The following is a 22,447-nucleotide window of genomic DNA, read 5'->3' as shown; positions in this document are numbered from 1 at the left end:
GAGCGAGCTTATTTTGTGGCAAAGTTATCTTTGAGTAAATGCTGCAGCCACAAGTGCTGCCAGTGAATATTCTTGTGGCAAATGGGAAAAAGGTTATCAATATCAGGAATGAAAGAGAGGAGGATAACTAGAGCTCTTACATGCAAGACAAAAAGTACAAGGGAATATTATGAATAACATGTCAAACAATTTGATAACTTAGATGAACAAAATCCTTGTATAACACAAATTAGCAAGACTGTCTAAAGAAATAGAAAATCTAAACATCTCTGCATCAACTTTAAAAATGAATTCATAACTTAAAACGTTTCTACAAGCAAAAGTCCTAGCGCAAATAGTCTCACTAGTGTGTCAAACTTTCAAGAAAGGAGTAATATCAATCTACACAAACTCTTTCAGAAAACAGAGGAGGTGGGAGGACTTGTAAACCCCTTTTATGAGGCTAGTATTATTACCCTGATAACCAAAGCTAGAAAAAAATTTAAAAACCATAAGAAAACTATAGACCAATAACTCTCACAAACATAGATATGAAGGTCTTTAACAAAATATTAACAAAATTCAGCAATATACAAAAATGATGTTATGACTGAGTGATGGATTTATCCCATTAACTCAAGGTTGGTTTAACATGGGAAATCCATTAATTTAACTCACCATATTAAGAGAATAAAAGAGAAAAAAAAATCATCTCAATAAAGTAGCTGACAAAGTTCAACAGTCACTCAAGATTAAAAAAAGAAAAAAGGAAAAAAACCTCCCAGCAAAGAAAGAATACAAGGAAATATCTTCAGTCTGAGAGGTTATTAGTGATCACTTACAGCTAATATCACAGTAATGCCCTAGGACCAAATGCTTCCTCCCAAAGTCGAGAAAAAGGCAAAGACAAGGGCTCTTCTCACCCCTATTCAACATTATGGAGGAAGTTCTAGTAGTGCAGTAAAGTAAGAAAATACATGCAAAACAGAAAGACAGAAGTAAATTGCCTTTATGTGTAGACTTTAAGATCATGTACAAAAAAAATCCTAATGGAACTGCAAAAAATGGTGGTAGAACTAGTGAGCGAATTTAGCAAGGTCTAGGTATGAAAATCAATTGTATTCCATAAACTAGCAGCAAAATAACTGAAAATTAAAAATAATACATTTATAACAAGTCAAGAATATGAGTTGCGAAGGGACAAACTAACAAAATATGAAGAAAAATTAGAATGACTAGACTTCTCAACAACAAAATCAAGTCTGTAAGAAAATTAGTAACTCTTAACCTATACCTCAGGAATGAGGGCAAAGTTAAATTCATTTTAAGGGAAACACAGAATTTGACCATTATCAAAATGACATAAAGAAAAAGTAGAGTAGTTTCTTAGTTCACTGGTGTTGCTATAAAGGAATACCTGAAGCTGGATAATTTATAAAGAAAAAATGTTTACTTGGCTTACAATTCTGGTGGCTGGAAGATTGGGCATGAGGTGAAAGTCTCAGGCTGCTTCCACTCATGCTGGAAGGCAAAGGGGAGCTGGCATGTGCAGAGATCACATGGAAAGAAAGGAAGCAAGAGAGAAGTAGCACCAGTCTCTTTTAAACAACCAGCTGTCTTGGGAACTAATCGAGTGAGAGCTTACTTATCTCCTCCTCCCAGTGAGGGCATTAATTCATTCAGGAGGGACCTGTTCCCATGACCCAAACACCTGCCATTAGACCTACCAGCAACACTGGGGACCAGATTTCAACATGGGACTTGGAGAAACCAAATTGTAGCAGATAGAAAGCAAAAAAAAAAAAATTCAATAAAAGTAAAATTATAGCAGTTATCACAATACATGTACATTTACAACTCCCAAGGGAGAAAAATTAAACAGATTCAATAATTAGAGAACCTGTAAGACTTATAATCATTAAAAAACTAGTATAAAATTTCCCCATGAAAGCATAGAAAGATAAGATGGTTTTGGTGTCAAGTTCACCAAACTCTCAATAGGTACAACTTGTTCCCACAGATACCAAAAATACAAGGTATATACAAGAAACTATATAGGCAAATTTTAGTCATGATCATAGACACAAAAAATCCTAAACAAAATGTTGGCCGGGCGTGGTGGCTCACGCCTGTAATCCCAGCACTTTGGGAGGCCGAGACACGCGGATCACTTGGTGTCAGGAGTTTGAGAACAGCCTGGCTAACATGGTGAAACCCCAACTCTACTAAAAATACAAAAATTAGCTGGGCATGGTGGGCACACGCCTGTAATCCCAGTTAGTTGGGAGGCTGAGACAGGAGAATCGCCAGAACCCAGGAGGTGGAGGTTGAGGTAAGCCGAGATTACACCACTGCACTCTAGCCTGGCTGACAGAGCGAGACTCCTCTCAAAAAAAAAAAAAAAAGTTAGCAAACAAATCCTACCTATGTATTAAAAGAATTATGACTTAGAAGAAAACAGAAGGAAAAAAATAGACAAATTGGATTCAATCAAATTTCAGAACTATTGTACATCAAAGGACACTATCAACAGAGTAAAAAGGCAACCCACAGAATGGGGGAGGACATTTGGAAATCACATATCTGATAAGGGACTAAAATCTAATATATATACAGCCTAAAACACAACAACGAAAAATAGCCTATTGGATTTGAATAGACATTTCTTCAAAGATACACAAACTTTAATGTTCATTGATGGATAAAGAAAATATGTATACATACAATGAGATATTACTCAACCTTAAAAAGGAATAAAATTTTGATACATGCTATAACATGGATGAACCTTGAGGTTATTATGCTAAGTTAAATAAGCCAGACACAAAAGGACAAATATCCTATGATTCCATTTCTGTTAGTTACCTGAAACAGTCAAATTCATAGAGATAGAAAGTAAAAGTAGTGGTTACCAGAGATTGGGAGAGAGAGGAGAAGGCAGAGTGATTGTTTAATGAGTACAGAGTTTTAGTTTGGAAAGAAGAAAAAGTTCTGGAAAAGGGTGTACAATCATGTACTTAATGCTACTGAATGTACTTAATGCTACTGAACTTTACAAATAAAATGATCAAAATGGCCAGGTGTGGTGGCTCATGCCTGCAATCCTAGCACTTTGGGAGGCTGAGATGGGAGGATTGCTTGAGGCCAGGAGTTTAAGACAGGCCTAGGAAACACAAACAGTCTCCAGCTCTACCAAAAAAAAAAAAAAAAAAAAAAAAAATAGCCAGGTGCAGTGGTGCACACTTGTAGTCCTAGGTTAAGGGGATCCTTTGAACCCAGGAGTTTGAGGCTACAGTGAGCTATGATTGGCCACTGTACTGCAGTCTGGGTGACAGAATGAGAATAAAAAAAAAAAAACAAACTTAAAAAGATCAAATGATAAATTCTATGTACATTTACCACCTCCACCAACACACAAAAAATTGTGACTATACAATATACCCAGCATAAAGCTAAACAAAGCAATGGAAAGAAGCCCATTCTATGATAAAGCTAGGAATATTCAGCAGTGGGGAAAGAAGACATTAGTCAATGAATTCTGCTGGGACAACTGGTTATCCTCGTGGGAAAAAATAAAATTAGATCCCTAGTACTCAAAATAAATGCCATATGGTTTAACGACCTTAAAGTGAAAAACAAAACTGTACAAATTTTAGACAAAATCTTAAGGAAGAAGGTGGTAGAGGATACTAATATTTCAAGCTTCTAAATATCAAAGGGAATTATAAGCAAGGTATAAAAAAGGGCAGAGATTGAAGAAAGATACTTAGAATACACGTAAACAGAAAAAAGGACTAGTATGCAGACTATATAAAAAATCCATAGTTTTACATTCTAGTAGAAAAGCAGGGAAAAGGTATAATAATTCATAAAGGAAGAAATGAGAATAATAAACACTTGAATTCTCGTAAGTAATTAAATCAATGAGATACAAGTTCATAGTAATTAAAACAGAGAGAGAAATAACTTCATACTTCCTGGCTTGGCTAATTTTAATGTCTAATAAAACTAAGTGATCGACAGCGTGTGCTGCTACTGGAATTTAGAAATTGCTGTTAGGACAGTGATATACTCCTTATAACAGAATTGGTGCAACCACTGTAGGAAGCAATTTCCTACAGTTCAATATACTCTACAACTGAGCAATTCCCCTTCTAGGTATTAACTTTATAGAAAGTTAAGCATTTTAAGTGTACAAAGATGCAGAATGTTCACTGCAGCACTAATTTGTAAATAATAAAGTGGAAATGAATTGTGTCTGAAAAGAAGAAATGAGTATGTCTGATTTATATAATAAACTGTACAATGATGAAAATAATCTACATCTGCCAACATGGATAAATCTCAAAAACAATGCTGAAAGTCAGTTGTAAAATGATATGTACAACATAATATTCATATAAAATGTTAAGATATAAAACAATACTTAAAAGCCTATGGATAAATATGACAAGATTATAGGAACATTAAAAATACAAACACTTTAACATTGATTTTAGGATAATGATTGACTCTTGGGATGAAGGGAAGGGAAGGATCACAGCTAGATCAGTGTCAGAGCAGAATGATCTTTAAGGCAAAATTAAAGTACTCAATGGTCTAGAGCAGGAGTTGGCAAACTTTTTTGGTAAAGACCAGAAAGTAAGTATTTTAGGACTGTAGGCCAAGAGGCAAACTCAAGAATATAATGTAGGTACTTTACTGGGGTTCAAAGTTAGTGCTTCTATCACTAAAATTGATTTCAAGTGTTTGCTTTTTTTTTTTTCAACTATTTAAAAACGTAGAAACTATTCTTAGCTTATAGGCCATCCTGAAGCAGGTGGTGTGCTAGATTTGGCCATGGTCCAACTGAACTTTCTGTGATGATGGAAATGTTCAATATTTCCTCAATTGTCTAATATAGCCACATGTAGCTACTGATCACTTGAAAGGTGGTTACAGGGATTGAGAAACTGACCTTTTTTTTTTTTTTTTTAAAGACATTGTCTCGCTCTGTCGCCCAGGCTGGAGTGCAGTGGCGCGATCTCAGCTCACTGCAAGTTCCGCCTCCCGGGTTCACTCCATTCTCCTGCCTCAGCCTCCCGAGTAGCTGGGACTACAGGTGCCCCCCACCACGCCTGGCTAATTTTTTGTATTTTTAGTAGAGACGGGGTTTCACTGTATTAGCCAGAATGGTCTCGATCTCCTGACCTCGTGATCCGCCCACCTCGGCCTTCCAAAGTGCTGGGATTACAGGCGTGCGCCACCTGCCCAGCCGAGAAACGGACTTTTTTACTGTCTAGTCTTAGTTTAAGATAGCTACTCTAGTGTTTCCATGAATTTAAAGAATAAGTATAAAGGGAGTAGTAAGAAAAAAAACTGAAAAATTAAGAGACTGTGATGGGAGACTAGGGTATATGAATCAGTGATGAGGGGGCTAGAAAAATCAGGGATGATGAAAAGGATTTCGGCTCTGACTGACATGGAATACAGAAAGATAGGGAGATAACAGCCAAGAAAATCTGAGATATCAGGATTAGAACGGTCCCCCCCATAAAATTATAATTTGTGAATCATGAACTGGGAGATTACATAGAGAAAAGTTGGGAGAGAGAAGTGTTAGGTTAAAAGTATGGAGGGGAAGCTGAGAGTTTCACAGCAATGACTACTGAAAATACTAAGGATTAACTCACCTAGATCATACCCCCGCCCCCAAAAAAGAGAATACCAAGGGGAGGGGAGAGGAAATGTCCAAGGATGAGAATAGTGAAGACAGAGAGATATTCTATTTTTGATATTTAAAGAATAGAAGGGAAGCAGTCACTATCCTATACAAGCTTTATTGCTCTTTAAAAATGAATAACCTACAAAGTTTTAAAATTTAAAGAGGTATATACAAGTATAGACATCAAACTTTCTGAACTGAACCAATTCCCTTTCGTTGGTTGATCAAAAATATGCAAAAACCCTAAATATTCACACATTTAATCTTTGAGATTTCTGACTAAATAAGGAGCTATCCTGAAAGTACATGACATTTGTAATTTTATTGAGGCATCACTCTGAACATACAATTAGAGCTTGGGGTTCAGAACTAGTCACTTACCTAGTCCCTGAGCCTAAAAAACAATAAATTTCTCTAGTCATTTTTCCATACACATTTTATCTGAAAAATTAAATACAACAGTGGTATGAGGAATTCATAAACAACTTAGGGTGTACTCTACTGTAAATATCAAAAATTTATTCTACTCAAATACTACACAGAGTTTCAGAAGATCCACAATAATTTATTTTACTTAAATACTGTACTGAAGGGTTTCAAAAGATCCTCTTAGAAAATCATTCACTTTAGTATCCCCCACTTAAGGGAAAAATAGAGATGCCAGAAGCTTATAACGAAAATATCTTAATTTGAGTAATCATTATTCATTTCTAAAATGTTTGTATAAGATATATTTTGGGCCGGGCGCAGTGGCTCATGCCTGTAATCCCAGCACTTTGGGAGGCTGAAGCGGGCAGATCACCTGAGGTTGGGAGTTCGAGACCAACCTGACCAACATGGAGAAACTCTGTCTCTACTAAAAATACAACATTAGCTGGGCGTGGTGGCGCATGCCTGTAGTCCCAGCTAGTCGGGAGTCTGAGGCTGGAGAATCGCTTGAACCTGGGAGGCAGAGGTTGCAGTGAACTCAGATCATGCCACTGCACTCCAGCCTGGGCAACAAGAATGAATTTCTGTCTCCAAAACAACAACAACAAAAAAAGATACATTTTGACCAACATTAAGAGGTTTAGGCAGCATAAGAAATCGGTATGATGATAATGCTTAAGTTCAGTTATTTATATTCAAAAGAAAAAACAAATTAGATTTATTAACATTTTAATACAAAACATCCCATTTGAAGCATAGTTCTGAAGAAACGTTTATGAGCTAGGGTCCTGTCAAGAGAATATTCTATGGCAATGGCTCACTCTGTTTGTGTACTCTTACAGATCCTCTCTTGAAGCAACAGAAAGAGGTGTAGATTGAATTTAAACAATATTCAACAAAACCTTCATTGTATTTGTTTCATACTTTTTTTAGAACGTCTCAAATCCTTTTTCTGCTTGAAAATAGGAGAATTCAAAAAGCACAAATCTGTAAAAGGGTCCCCTCTTCTCAGTTTCCTGGAAGAGTAAAAAGAGATCTCAGGCATAATATAAGCATCCCAATATTAACTTACTCCTCAGTATCAAGTTATGGTAAAATACACCAATTTTAAATGTTACCACTTCAGTTTTTTAAAATCAAATGTTTTTATTTCAGAAAAAACTCATTATTGAACAAAGCTCCATAACCTTATTCCCCCGACATGTATCATTAAAAATAAGTTCCCACAAACCAAATACTTACGAAGCGAGGGTGGGCTCCTTATAGTTCACGCTGACTGTGCACCTACGTTTAGGCAGAGCCACTGCTGGGCTTTCTTTAGTCTTTTTTGGAGAAACAGAAAGCCTTCCGATTTTCACAACAGGATACAAGGAGACATTGGTGATATCCTTCAGTTTAAGATGAGGTGACTGGTGAGTTTCAGGTGGTGTACCTACAAAATAATTTTTACTGAATGATTTAAAAAAAACCCACACAGGAACTAAAATTGTACTCAATTTTATATATCTTAACTGTATACAAAATCCAGCATTTAATAACAGAATTTTTTTTAGATGGGCTCTCATTGTGTTGCCCAGGCTGAAGTGCAGTAGTGTGATCTCAGCTCATTGCAACCTCCACCTCCTGGTCTCAAGCAATCCTCCTGCTTCAGTCTTCTGAGGAGCTGGGACTACAGGTGTGCACCAACATGTCCAGCCAATAATACATTTTTTTTTTTTTTTTTGGCTTTTTCATCATTTTTTCCTCTTCCTTTCAAACCATTGTTGAAATATTAATTATAACAGAACACTTCACTAAAACGTAAAATTCTTCTAGGATAGCTTGGGCATAATAAGTTAGTTTAACCATGGAATTTCATTTTAGTCATACCTTGCTATTTGGAATCAAGTCCTCTCTCTTTCAATACCAAGGTTTTTATCAAGTCTCTTCCTATAGTCTTATAAAGCCGCTAAAATTCCTTCTATTAAACAAATGAGAATTCTAAATAACAGCTTCTGTGTAAACCAGGAGACAAACTAGCATGTTAAAAAGTTACTCAGTTTTTTTCCCATCATAAACATCCAAGTATACTTTGGAGCTACACATATATTGGAAGGCAAATGTCCAACACATAATAAAGACACTGCAAAACAATCTCCTCAAATAGCTTTAAAAAGCAAACTGTACCCCCAAAAAAGTAAACTGTAACCGTGAAATGACTGTATACTAAGAGCCATATGCTCCAGTGTTATCTGGTTTTTATAGTCTGTCCTGTTTGTTGCCACATAAATATATTGTACTGTATTAATTATTCCAACTTTCGGTTTGAGAAATATATCTTATGGAACAATATCAGATCGGTTGCTACATTCTGGAAAAATGCTTCTCAAACTTTAATGTGTATATGAATCCACAGGAGGACTTCTTAATGGCCAGGCACAGTGGCTCACGCCTGTAATCCCAGCACTCTGGGAGACCCGAGGTTGAGTTTCAGGTCAGCCTAACCAACATGGAGAAACCCCGTCTCTACTAAAAATACAAAATTAGCCCGGCGTGGTGGCACATGCCTGTAATCCCAGCTACTCGGGAGTCTGAGGCAGGAGAATAGCTTGAACCCAGGAGGTGGAGGTTGGGATGAGCTGAGACTGTGCCACTGCACTGTAGCCTGGGCAACAAGAGCAAAACTCTGTCTCAAAAAAAAAAAAAAAAAACCCCACAAAGATGCAGATTCTGACTCCAGGGTATGGGATATGGCCTGAGATTCTGCATTTCTAAGAGGTCTAGGGATCAAACTCTTGAGTAACACTGTTTTAGAGTATATTTTTTTCTTTTAAAAATGTATTTTTTATGGATTTTATGTATTTTTATGGATACAGGCTCACACACCTGTAATCCCAGCACTTTGTGAGGCCAAGGCAGGAGGACTGCTTGAGCCCAGGAATTTGAGACCACCCTGGCAACACAGTGAGCCCTCATCTTTACAAAAAGTAAAAAAAAAGAAAAAAAAAATTAGCCAGGTGTGATGGCGTATGCCTATAGTCCCGGCTACTGGGGAGGCTGAGGTGGAAGAATCACTTGAGCCTGGGAGGTTGAGATTGCATTGAGCCATGACAGTGACAGTGCCCTCCAGTCTGGGTGATAGAGCAAGACCCTGTCTCAATTAAAAAGTGAACTACAACCAAAAAATCCCAACTTCTTCTGGACATTTTCAAATGTACACAAAGATGGCAATAACAGTATAATAAACTCTGAGTTACCTAGGTTCAATAATTATCAACACTCTGCCAATCTTGTTTGATTTTTTTTTTTTTTTTTGAGACCGAGTTTTGCTCGTTGCCTAGGCTGGAGCACAATGGCATAGTCTCGGCTCACTGCAACCTCTGTCTCCTGGGTACAAGCGATTCTCCTGCCTCAGCCTCCAGAGTAGCTGGGATTACAGGTGCGTATCACCATGCCCAGCTCATTTTTTTGTATTTTTAGTGGAGATGGGGTTTCACCATGTTGGCCAGGCTGGTCTCGAACTCCTGACCTCAGGTCATCCGCCTACCTCGGCCCCCCAAAGTGCTGGGATTACAGGCATGAGCCAACCCGCCCAGCCTACAGCATATTTTTTAAGAAGATACTTGCCTGCTACCACTGACTAGCCGATTTAGAAAGTTGGTTCGGTTTTTAAGGTTTTAATCTCCTTATAAACAAAATAAGCATCATAACACCTATACTTCACAGAATTGTTCTGAGGATCAAATAAAATGATATAACAATATTTTGAAAATGATACAACTTGACTATGTATGTTAGTTTTACTTGTATTAACTAAAACTGCCAAATGAGAATCTTTGTGGACAGGTGTAGGTTGTATTATGAACATCTGAACTATGCCTACTTTTGATCTCATAAAATATTTTCTGAGCCAGTTTTTAGAGATGTTGTACAAAAGAATACTAAGTCTGTCAATTGAGGAAATCTTCACTAACTAGAAGATTATTTAAAATCACAGTTCCTGTCAAATTTAATATAAAACAAGGCCATTAAAATAACAAGTCACTGGATTCAAATTTGATTTCACTTTCAAGGGGATACTTCAGGTAAGTGTATAAAAGCTACTTCAATTCAACCTAACTCCACAAAAGAGTCCCTCTGTCCTCTTGGGAGTCCTTATTTACTGAAAATAAAAATTCTGTCTCCACAACAAGCAATTTCTGAATTAGGTCAGAGCAATACAACTGTGATTTCCACACCCAGCCCCACACTGTTTAATCAGACCATAACTTCCCCCAAAGAGAGACAGATGGTGAGTCTCCAACCTCCACCAGAGAAACAGATGGTAAGTATAGTATATAAGCATCAGGAGTGATCATTTATCACAAACATTAAAAACGCAGGTAAACAAGTAGATCACTTACTAGTAGGAGTTTTTGTTGGCTTAGAACCCTCCGTCTCTTTTTCATCTGTATATTTCAGTCCTCTTTTAGCTAGAGGCCTGGTGACTGGTCTTGTACCTGAATCGCTGGTGGGATTCTGAATGTACTTGCAAGTGGGCAAATAGAGGTCATCGGAATCATCTCCTGAACCACTTGATTCACAGAGGCTCACTTCAGACTCATTGTTCTCTTCTCTATTAGAGTCATTGCTCATTTTTTGTCGGAAAGGAGTAAGATGAACACCCTCTTCCAAATTAAAATTGTAAGCATCATTGGAACTGACAGATTTGTGCATTTTCTTTTTGGAAACAGTTCTTTTATTTTCACTTTTATTCTCTTTATATTTTGACATAGGTTTTGATTTTCTCCTGTTAGCTTTTCTTTTCTCTTCTCTTTTTCTTTCTTGTGTATCTCTTTGCTTACTTTTAGTTTGTTCAGATTTAGATTCTAAAATGTCTTCTTTTGTTTTAGTAAACGTTCCTGGATGAATCAGCTTTGAAAGTGATAAGTTAGCTTGGTCCTTGCTCCATTGACAAACATTGTATTGTACATTTTCAGGCATGTTTACTAGTGGGTCTAAAAATCCAACTCTTTCAAATTCAAAAGACTTCCCCGCCAAATGACTGGTTTCAAAATCATCCAAGCTATCAAACTGACATACACTGTTACAATGTTTCTTTAAACTGCGACGGACAGATACAGTTCTAGGTAAGACATTATCAGTGGACTTAGCTTCACCTGAACCAAAATCAAATCCCAGTGTTTCTTGAGGAATAGTAGGTATCTGATCTGAGAATTTAAAAAATAAATGAGAAAAATAGTTTGACTTTGTGGAAAACTGAATTTCAAGAACTTTAGAATTCAAAGTAAAAAACTGAATGACCAAAAAGTCATTCTGTAGTTTTCCTACATTATAAAATCTGTAAATAAAAATCTGGGGAACTAAAATAATACCATCTATTTACTTGTCAATGATCAACTGATGGCTTATATCTGACATGTGAAAGAATCTTGTACAGGTTCAGTATCCCTAATCTGAAAATCTGAAATCCAAAACTTTTTCAGTGCAGTCATGATGCTCCAAGGAAATGCTAACTGGAGGGTTTTGGATTTCAGATTTTCAAATTAGGGATGATGAACTGATATAATGTAAATATTCCAAAATTAAAAAAATAAATCCAAAACACTTCTGGTCCCAAGCATTTTGAATAAGGGACACTCAATCTTTATAATCTTTAAAAATATTATAGGCCAGGCACAGTCGCTCACGCCTGTAATCCCAAACTTTGGGAGGCTGAGGCGGGCGGATCACGAAGTCAGGAGATGGAGACCATCCTGGCTAACACGGTGAAACCCTGTCTCTACTAAAAATATATATAAATATAAAAAATTAGCTAGGCATGGTGGCAGGCACCTGTAGTCCCAGCTACTTGGGAGGCTGAGGCAGGAGAATAGCGTGAACCCAGGAGGTGGAGCTTATAGTAAGCTGAGATTGCGCCACTGCACTCTAAGCCTGGGCAACAGAGCGAGACTCTATCTCTCAAAAAAAAAAAAAATTATAACAGGCTTTATGTGCTCTTAGTTTAAAGAAAATGAATATGTGTTTCACTGAGTACAGATTCAGAGAAGTACAACCGCATATTCCAGAGTGGGACAAACGAGAAAGTGGGAGCTAAGTTGTTCTTTGAAAAATAAATAAGATTTGGATAACTAGAAAGCTTCTCAGGTAAGAAATATAATCTGTATTTTAAGGAAAAGTGAGGCTATGTCCGGTTTTGCTATTCAAATACTATCCCTTCTTCGAAGCTTAGTTCAAGTGGAGGAGATTGACATTTGAGAACACAGACATATCAATTTAAAAGTAGTAAGAAGGGGATAGCTTTGGAGTTCAACTTTGATTTTAAATACTAGCTCTTAACATCTAGACTTCTTCATATGAGATACTTTACCTTCTTGAGTTCCTATAAAACGGGACTAATGTACTTATATTCCTAGGTTGTTGTGAGGGTTAGGTGAGATTGTGCAGGTAAAATGCCTAACATAGAGCTTGACACATAGTAGCAATAGGTAAATTGCTGCCATAGTTATAGCCAAAGTTTCAGATTACAGATTTGACATAATAAACATATTTTAAAACTCTATTACTCTGTGTAAAATAAACAGATTTCCTTTGAGCAGAATACCAGATGAACAAATTTAAAAAGTTTAGAAAAAAAGAATTAGAGAAATTTAATTGTATTATTTGTTCTCAAAGACCTTATCTTGCCCTTAATAATATTTTTAGATTTTCACTTGATTACCTTCTATTTGAAATGACTCTCCTTGTCCTGGAAGTTCAGTTTCTTCAAGAGGAATTTGCCTTAGAAAATACCAATGAAAAACCAGAAATTTAATGATTATGTAATAAAAACAAATTCAGTATTTTCCTAATTTTTCTTTCCTTTAGTATCATTTCATAACTCGATTTCAAATCAATACATCTATTCTGTATCAAAGGAAACCAAAGGACACTTATGCTGATTATAGGGAGATTGATTTGTTACGACTGACATTCAACTCCTACTTGAACTAACCTATCAAGTTGGATAGTTCCACTTGAAAACATGTTATATAACTCAATTTCATTTAACTAAGGAAACAGCCAATGATAATTAATTTGTAAAATGTTTTTTAAAAAATGTAGTTTGATCACTCTTTAGGAGCCTGCTTTATCATTAGCAGAGCTATGATTTGTTTGTAATATATGCTTTTATGGTGCTTAACTATTGAACTCTTCTGAAGTTAACATTGTTCATTTTCTTTAAAAATGTTGTTCTTTACTTCATGAAACATGAAGTGTTCTTTATACTCTAACACTATTACTGGCAGTTTCATTCTAATTGTAATTTTATTCTTTATTCTCTGTAGAGAATTTTCCACTCTAGACATTAAACAGATTTAGGTAATGGCTGTGGTAACTAATAACTATTTTACAAAACTTCTACAAACGCGATTACCTTATCTTACTTTTTGTCCACAACATAAGTTTGTCAGATCTTAAAGTCCAACAGTTTAAAAACTACTAATGATTAAAAGTAATCTACGGCAATAGAAATCATCTTAGTGGTTACTTATGTGGAGAAGGGGATGGACTTGAAAGGCATACGAAAGAACTGTCTATGGCAGTAGTTCTCATCTAAGGGCAATTATGCTCTCCAGGGAACATGTGACAATATCTGAAGTCATTTTTTGTTCTCCTGAGGGATGTTACTGGGATTCATTGGGTGGAGGCTATGGATGCTACTAAACATCCCATCATGCACAGACAGCCCTCTACAACAAAGAATTATCTGGCCCAAAATGTTAATAGTAAAAACACTATGTCTTCATTGACATTTTTGTTCCACGATATATACATTAGTCAAACTCATCGAACTGTGTAACTGTGATCTGTGCATTTTACTGTTTATAATTAAAGCTTAATAATTCATATAAACAAATAAATAAAGTACATTTGATCCAAGAGAAGGGGACGAGGGTATAGGTGATCTAGAAAAATGAACTGGATCAGCGAGACAATGGGACAACTGTGTTAAATATGATGTTTCATTTATTTATTTATTTTTCCCCCAAACCAGACTATTTATAGGGCTGGCAAAACATCTCATTTCAATAGCTAATCCTTCTTAAAATAAAAACATGGTACACAGAAAAGTATGACTGGAGGAAAGTATGAAGTAGAATTAAAATTTCTGGTAAGGCTTCTTTTTCCTAGGCATCAAAAAAGGAGTGAAATATGAGAAAAAGGGGTTTAGCTTGGCTATATGTGATAGAATTTCAACACATCAAATTCTCTTAAATATATTCTCAGCAGAGAAAGCATCAGACTACAAATATAAGAGTTGACATGAGCACATTTCCTTTCATAAATGAATCACAGAATTAAATCTTTCTTAGTATTAATAATCATAATAAAGAATTTGATACTAACGGTAAATCCTTCACAGATAAATTTCTGGAGTTGTCATCGCTATTGGGGTCCATTCCAGAGGAACATATTTCCTGGTTCTGTTAATGTATTAAAACAAAACACTGTTATAACTGAAGTATTCAGAAGAAAGCATTAACTTATTCAACAATATGCACTTGTTGACAGTCTACCATGGTGCCATGCCATAGTTCCAGGAGCTGAGTCTATAAGAGCTCAAAAGCAGAGTAAGTCTTATCCTCTTAAAGCTTACATTCTAGTGCAGGGAAATAAAATTTTAAAAAGAGAAGACATATGTACAAAATTTCAGATTGTGATAAGTGCCATGAAGGAAATATCCAGGGTGAGGTGATAGAGAGTAACTCAGGTTGGATTGCTCTTTTAAATAGAGTGTATCTGATATAAATCAGAAGACTGCAAAGGAGCCAGCCACTAAAAGAGCAGGAGGAAAAGAAGGCAGTGGAAACAGCAAATACACATAAGAAAAATCTTGCTGTGTTTAGGAAAGAAAGGCTGTTGTGGCTGGAACATAGTCACTGAGAACAGTAGGAGATATACATGCAGAGGCCACATAATGTAGGGCCTTGAGAACCATGAGTTTAGATTTCAGTCTAAGTATGATGGGAAGGTACTTAATATTAAGAAAAGAAGTAAACTGATTTAAGTTTTTGAAAGATCAGTCTGAATTAAAAGAGGCCAGGGGTAGAAAGAGTTGAGACATCATCATAGCATATCTGGCAAGACATGGTATCAGCTAAGATTAGAGTCATGGCTATGGAGGTGAAGCCCAGTGGAAGGCCTTGAGATGACAGGTCAAGCTCAAGGACTGAAAAGGGATGGAGGTGGGAACAATGAGGGAGAGGAAAGCCTCTTGTGGTTTTGGACTAAGCAAATGAGTAGGCTACTTTACTGAGATGAGTAAGACTTATAAAGGAAGGTAGGAAGTATACAGTATCTTTGGGGGAGGCAAGGGGAAGTTGTGCTTTATATAAGGTATGTTTGAGATCCCTTATACATCTTTAAGTGGAGATAGCAAATGGTGGCTGTGTGTATACGTGTGTATGTGTTTGTTTTTAGATTCTGTACTGTAAACTGGGAAGGCATCAGCAGACAGTACATAAAGCTATGACAGGGTATAAGATGAGTCTACAACAACTGGCATTTATTCATTTTTTGAAATAAAGTCTTGCTTTGTCACCCAAGCTGAAGTGTAGTGGTGCTATCATAGCTCACTGCAGCCTTCAACTTCTGGGCACACGTGATCCTCCTATCTGAGCTTCCCAAGTAGCTGGGACTACAGGTGCATGCCACCACAACTGGCTAATTTTTATTTTTTATTTTGTAGAGATGGGAGTCTCGCTGTGTTGCCCAGGCTGGTCTTGAACTCCTGGGCTCAAGTGATCCTCTCACCTCAGCCTTCCAAAGTGCTCAGATTACAGGCATGAGTCAATGTGCCTGGCCAAGAATTGACATTTAAAGGTAGAATGAGGAAGAAATCAGCAAGAGACCGATATGGAATAGTCAGAAAGGTAGAATAAAAACCAGGGGAGCACAATATCATGAAAACTAATAGATCAAAGTATGTCAAGTAAAGAGTGGTCCCTGTTTTACATATTATTACTGCAAGGTCAAGAAGAAAGAGAAGTTACCACTGAATTTGGTAACATGGAGGTTTTGGTGACCTTGATATGCAGTGACAACAGAATGGTAAGGATCAAATCTAGATTCAGAGTGGCTGCAGGCCAGGCGTGGTACCTCATGCCTGTATTCCTAGCATTTAGAGAGACTGAAGCAGGGGGATTACTTGAACCCAGGAGGTCAAGACCAACCTGGGCAACATAGTGAGGTGGTCTCTACAAAAAAATGTTTAAAAATTATCTGGGCGTGGTGGTGTTCCAGCTATTCAGGAGACTGAGGTTTGGAGGAGCACTTGAGCCTGGGAGGTCAAGGCTGCAGTAAACCATGATTATGCCACTGCACTTCAGTCTAGGCAACGGAGCGAGATCCTGTCTCAAAGAAAAAAAAAAAGAGTCATTTCAAATGTGAATGGAAGCTGAGGAAGTGAAGAATATACTGTTTTCTTTTAAAAAGTTCTGCTGTGAAGGGAAGAAAACAAATGAGGAGATAAAGAAATATGAGACGAGGAGAGGTTTCATTACTTTCTTCTTCTCTAAGGTTGAGAGATACGAAAGCACATCTTTATGATGACTGAAATGATCCAGTGGAGAGGGGGATATATGGAAGAGAGAACAATCTTCCAGGAATAAAGTTGTAGAGGAGGTGAGAAGAGAAAATCTGATGCATGGGCTAGGGAGCGGCTTGGGGTGGTGCTTGCCTTTAGCAGGAATAGGGGCCATTCTGCCACTGTAACAAGAGGGAAGATGAAGAACCTAAGTATAGAGGTGGATTTGTAGATCTCTGTTATGAAGATGACAATTCTCACTCAATTCCTAAGAAGCCAATTCTAATTTAATTGAATTATCTTCTGAAATTTGATGAACGTTGACATTATAATAAATAGGCCAAAAATGTTCATTAAAAACAAAACAACCAGAAATTTAATCCCATTAAAATCTTTCGGCCAGGTGTGGTGGCTCATGCCTGTAATCCCAGCACATTGGGAGGCCAAGGCCGGAGGATTGCTTGAGACCAGGAGTTCAAGACCAGCCTGGGCAACATGGCAAGATCCTGTCTCTGGCAAAAAAAAAAAAAAAAAAAAAGAAAAAATTAGCCAGGTGTGGCAGTGCACGCCCATAGTCCCACCTACTCAGGAGGCTGAGATAGGAAGATCGTTTGAACCTGGGAGGTGAAGGCTGAGTGTGCGTGAGCCTGGGAGGTGAAAGCTGCAGTGAGCTGTGATCACACCACTGCACCCCAGACTGGGCAAGAGCGAGACTCTGTCCCCCTCAACCTACCCCGGCCAAAGATGAAAACTTTAAATTTGACATCAATGTAGCTAATGTTCTGAAACGAATATTAATGCAGGTAAATAAAAAAGAACATTTAAATATATACTAATATAACTTAAAAACAAGTCATTAAAAAAATCTATAAAATTAGGGAACAAAAAGGCTGTTAAAAATTACCTAAATGTTAACTATTGCTAGGCTAGGCAAGAAAACATTCTTGTAAAATTTTTACATTTTAAGCTTCTCCATCACTGCTAAATTGATTTGATAAGCACTGAAGCATGGGTGTACAATGAGGTTGAGAATGAGTGACACAAGCAATTAGTATATAGCAGAAAATACAAACGTTGACATTCTAAATGCTAAGAATATATTTGCGTAGCAACTAACAATGTTTTTAATAAATACTCAAAAACCACTGAGCTGCAGTAATAGAATTTTTTCCCAACTGCTTTTGTAATTATCTCGAGTATTCACTTCCTACTATTTCTGTTTTTCAGCAAAAACTTTGTAAAATGAGGAGGAAGATTCAAATGCCTTTAGAGGAACTGTTTCCCCCTACTAGTTGACTGAACAAGGAAAATACAAAATTAGAAAAGATTACATTCTGGGAGAAAAAAAAAAAAAGTAATCTACCACACCTAGCACAGTGGCTCATGCCTGTAATCCCAGCACTTTAGGAGGCTGCGGTGGGTGGGTCACTTGAGGCCAGGAGTTCAAGACACCTGACCAACATGGCGAAACCCTGTCTCTACTAAAAATATAAAAATTAGCCAGGTGTGGTGGCACATGCCTGTAATCCCAGCTCTCGGGAGGCTGAGGCACAAGAATCGCTTGACCCCAGGAGGCAGGGGCTCCAGTGAGCTGAGACTGCACCACTGTACTCCAGCCTGGCGACAGAGCAAGACTCTGTCTCAAAAAAAAAAATATATATATATATACACACACACACACACACACACACACACATATATAAACCTCCCATGAAGGTAAAGAAAATATACCTAATCTTTATAGAGGCAGTTCTCAAATATACCATATATGTACTTATTGTCTATGTGTATATATACATATATATTACACGTGTCTTAATCACATGGAGGAAAAAAAATAAGGAATCAATAGGGAGTGAAGCAAGAACTCTTTCACTGACTTCTCCTGTCAATGGAGAAGTGACATTAATTCCATTTTCAATTACCCGCCCACCTCCTCCCACCCCCAATATCCCTCCCCTAATCATTATGTTCTCACTTTCTTATCTGACCTTCCGGTCTAAGTGCCAACTCAAATGTTTTCACTGGTATAGCAAAGCAATGGCCACTGGGAAGAATTTCAATGTTCTGTACGCCTGACACTCACCACTGCTTTTTTTCTTTCTCTGCCTCATTTCCCTGGCAGTGGCTACTGGAAAAAGGGATAAATAAACTAGTTCATCATTACTTTTTTCATAAGTAATGACACACATTACTGTATACACAATGATACACAATGGTACAGCAAGACACAAAGAATATCCTAAAGCAAACCTTCTCCATATCTGTTATATTTTGGCTAGCAGGACCATATTTGAACAGCTTCTTTACAATCTTAGACAAAAAGAAAATCAGATTGAAAATTTGAGCAGCAAAATGTTTATGATCTTACTTGTCTGGGAGTGAACAGTCTTCTCTACTTAGTCAACAAGTAGGTAAAAACGATTCTCCAAAAAGCACTTAAATACTCCCTATGTCCTAAATAAAGGTAGTTCTTATAAAACCCCACTGGATATAGCAAAACAAAAGGCTAAGGTCAAAGCTAAGATAGCATTGATTAAAACTTCTGGATGAGTCCACTTCAACTACCACTTTTATATCTTTAGCTTAGTTGCACTATCTTTGACTCACTTAGTTGAACATTCAAATAGACCAGCAATGCAAAAGGCTAAAACTATGTCTTCTGCATCCTGTCTTGCTACCTGCTTTACGAATGAAATAGGCAGGAACAGGCTTCAATCACCTATATGCTTGAAGCTTTCTTAACTGGCCAAATGCAATAGCTGTGCTCTGAAGCACCAAAGAAGGATGTTTTAAACAATTCATGCATAATTGAGCTATCAGTAATTCATTTAAATAAAATAATTGATCTAAACTATTCATGGCTTAACTAAACTAAGAAATTCGGCCTCAGTAATGAAAATACCTGAGCAGGTTCTTCTGTTTGTTGTGATGTAAGTTTTCCTTTCAATGCATATAGCTGCCATGTGAGATAGTAACATTCTTTTCTCAGCTGTAGGATGATATCTTGGGCTTCTCTCACTTTGGATTTTTCATTTTCCAAAGCTAAAACTAACATTTTGTTGTTGTCTTGGTAATTTTTCAGCAGTGTAGAAGTGTTGGCTAAAAAAGGATTAAAAAATTTATCAGTTATTAAATCTAAACTTAAAAGTGATATAAAAGGACAACATAAAAATCTCTTACTGATTATTTGGCATGGTGCAGCTATAAAAGACCTGCGTTTGCCAATCTCTGCCAAGTTTTTATTCCTTTTCTCTTTCATTCGCTTCTTTATGTCTTCAAGACTATCTTGAAAGGACTTCTTCAGGCATCTTTCCTTGGCCATCTTTTGCCTAAACAATAAAAAATAATTTTTCTCAGAGAGAATATTATCAAATATAAAACTTTAAAAAACATAGGCTATTCATAAAGAATGCATTAAATAGACTAAACTGTAGAATTAGCTCAAAGTAGATAGTTAACTAACTTGATAACATAAATTTTCCCCTTTTAAAATCTCATTCATGTTTTTGATGTTCTCTCGTCCTCCTCAGGCACTTTATAGAAAAGTTTTATTGAATATAGATTTCCAACCCAAAGATTCCACAATATGCCACTTATTCATTCTTTAACAAATACTCACTGTGGCATATATGCCAGACACTATTGAAAATGCTTATTATTATATCTTGATGCCATTATTATTTATGCTTCTTAAAGAAAATGTTTAGGACCAACTTTTAGTGCTTAGGCTTACAGCATTAGTTCTGAGGCAATTATATATCTGGGTTTTGTTTTCCAGCTCTTCTTTAATGATTAATTCATCACATTAGGTCATTCAACTATTTTTCCATAATTAGATAATTTTAACCTAATTATCGCTTATGATATACACACACTCTCAAGAAAGTCAAGGTGATCCTTAGAGGTTTAAACTATGTAGCACTACATACAATTTTATTAGGCTATTGTAACAATTACAGAGCTAGAGCAGGAACTTGGGCAGAAGAACACTCCAGTATTCTCAAAGTATGGCTAAAACTTAGGGCTGTTAACTCCCAGTGAATTATGAACATAAAAAATCAGACATAAAATATTGTTGTACATACAGTTAAACGCTGAGTATTAAATACATAAGTATACTTAATCTTTCAATGTTGTAAGTCAGGTAGGTTTTAGCATGCTACTAAACATGTCAAACCACTTTTCAGAAACATCTTTTACTCTAGATTGCACTTTGAATATCTTAAAATTGAAAAAAAACTTGTTTCCAATAATAATGTATGCATACAATTTTCACCACAAAGGATATCGCTACCTTCTCTAAGATAGTCAAACATTTTCCTAAACCTTACACTTTCTTGAGTATGTTCTCCAGGCCTTATTTTCCTCTATGCAGTGTCTGGATAATTAAATATAGATATTATAGATTAAGAACTTTCTACCAAGGTATATACAATATATACTGGGAGGTTCCTAGCAGAGATAGGATAGCTATTTTTAAAAGCAGTAATGGTAAAGGGGTTGTTTTACACAATTAAGTTAGAATTGAGGATGTTTGAGAGTCATACAGATTAAGTTACTGATCTAGTTTAGTTAAGGTATTTTAAAGTTTTCCTTATTACTTTTAATCAAGCTAAAATCACAAAAGAAACTTTCCATATCAAAAGTTTTATATCCTGTCTAAATTAGGCGATGGTGTTAGTAGGGGGTGTGGTAGACAGAAGGAATGAAAGCACAGACAGGCTACAGCGCGAGATGACGGTCTCAATCTGTAGAGTACTCGCGTGGCGCTCTGGATTCAAAAGAACCTAGCATATTTGATCTCCGTTCATAATTATCCAATCAGTTCTGCTGCGAAGACAGCCAGGTAGGACACTAGTCAGTGTCGGCCTCTTCAGGGTAAGTGAGGAAGAGAATGGCCTGGACAATGAGGACGTCAACGGTATCACGCTGCACAAAGAACTGCTGTCAATTTTCTTGCGTTGAGCCAGGCTTTTAACTACCGTAAAAAGCTTTATTTGCACATCGCTTAATCTACACAATTTTGCAAAGTAGGATATTAGGGTCTCCATTTATTTAACGTAAGAGGAAGACAGAACATCTGAACGGGCAGATCGAGTGGCTGAACCGCGAAAAGCGCGCGGCCAGTGGGACTCCAGAGCCCGAGCTTTCGGCCACCGAATTTAGAACGGTATTGAGAACCCAAGGGAAGTCAAACACGGATCACTACGCCCTTGTTTCCCACCTTAAAACCTACTTCCTCCTCCTTCAGGAGGCGGAAAGCCGAGGGGAGGTGGGGCTGGTCCAGAACCATACCTTGGCCACTACTTCTGCAAGAGCTATCTTCCTCCTTCTCACATTTCAAGGCTCTTCGAGGCTCTCTCGCGCGAGCCACGCGCAATGAGCCCTCCAGGACCGTACCCCGTCGCCTGGAACTACCGTCGCCACATTCGAAATTTTCCGCCTCGTTCCTCCATTGGTTGGCTGGGAGGCGGTCACGTGCACCCAACATCAACCGGCGCTGGCAGAGTCCCGCCCCGCCAGGTGACGTCACGCGGCTCAAACTCGCTCACGTCCACATCCGGGCATCCATCGGGCCTGGGGGCGGAGCTGGTGGTCGGGTCGCGGCGACCTGCCGGGACCTTTTCCTCAGAGACGTGGGGATTTTGCGGGTGGAGTCACTCCGAAACCTTTAAGACGGGGTGTGATCGGTAGTCCAGAGCTTCCTGTTTCTTCAGTCTGACAGCTTCCAGTGTCCCAGGTTGTGCTCAAAGCCTTCCTCCTGTGAGAAGAATCTCTTTGGT

The 22,447-nt window shown here is 37.4% G+C and overlaps 1 protein-coding gene across 1 annotated transcript; it reads right to left on the bottom strand.

The window, feature by feature from the left end:
* Positions 1–5,180: 5,180 nt before the first annotated feature.
* Positions 5,181–22,110, bottom strand: LOC105488906 (shugoshin 1). Its single transcript, XM_011753413.3, has 8 exons — positions 21,960–22,110; positions 19,845–19,993; positions 19,567–19,763; positions 14,483–14,559; positions 12,813–12,871; positions 10,495–11,301; positions 7,355–7,544; positions 5,181–7,128 (listed from the first exon to the last, which is right to left on the bottom strand). The coding sequence occupies exons 2-8, from the start codon at positions 19,984–19,986 to the stop codon at positions 7,017–7,019; spliced, it is 1,584 nt and encodes a 527-aa protein (XP_011751715.2). The 5' UTR covers positions 19,987–19,993; positions 21,960–22,110; the 3' UTR covers positions 5,181–7,016.
* Positions 22,111–22,447: the final 337 nt, after the last annotated feature.

The sequence above is a fragment of the Macaca nemestrina genome, chromosome 2 (assembly GCF_043159975.1).
Source record: "Macaca nemestrina isolate mMacNem1 chromosome 2, mMacNem.hap1, whole genome shotgun sequence".
NCBI lineage: Eukaryota > Metazoa > Chordata > Mammalia > Primates > Cercopithecidae > Macaca > Macaca nemestrina.
Note: the sequence above shows the minus strand (reverse complement) of the source record. Positions and strands in the feature narration are given on the sequence as shown.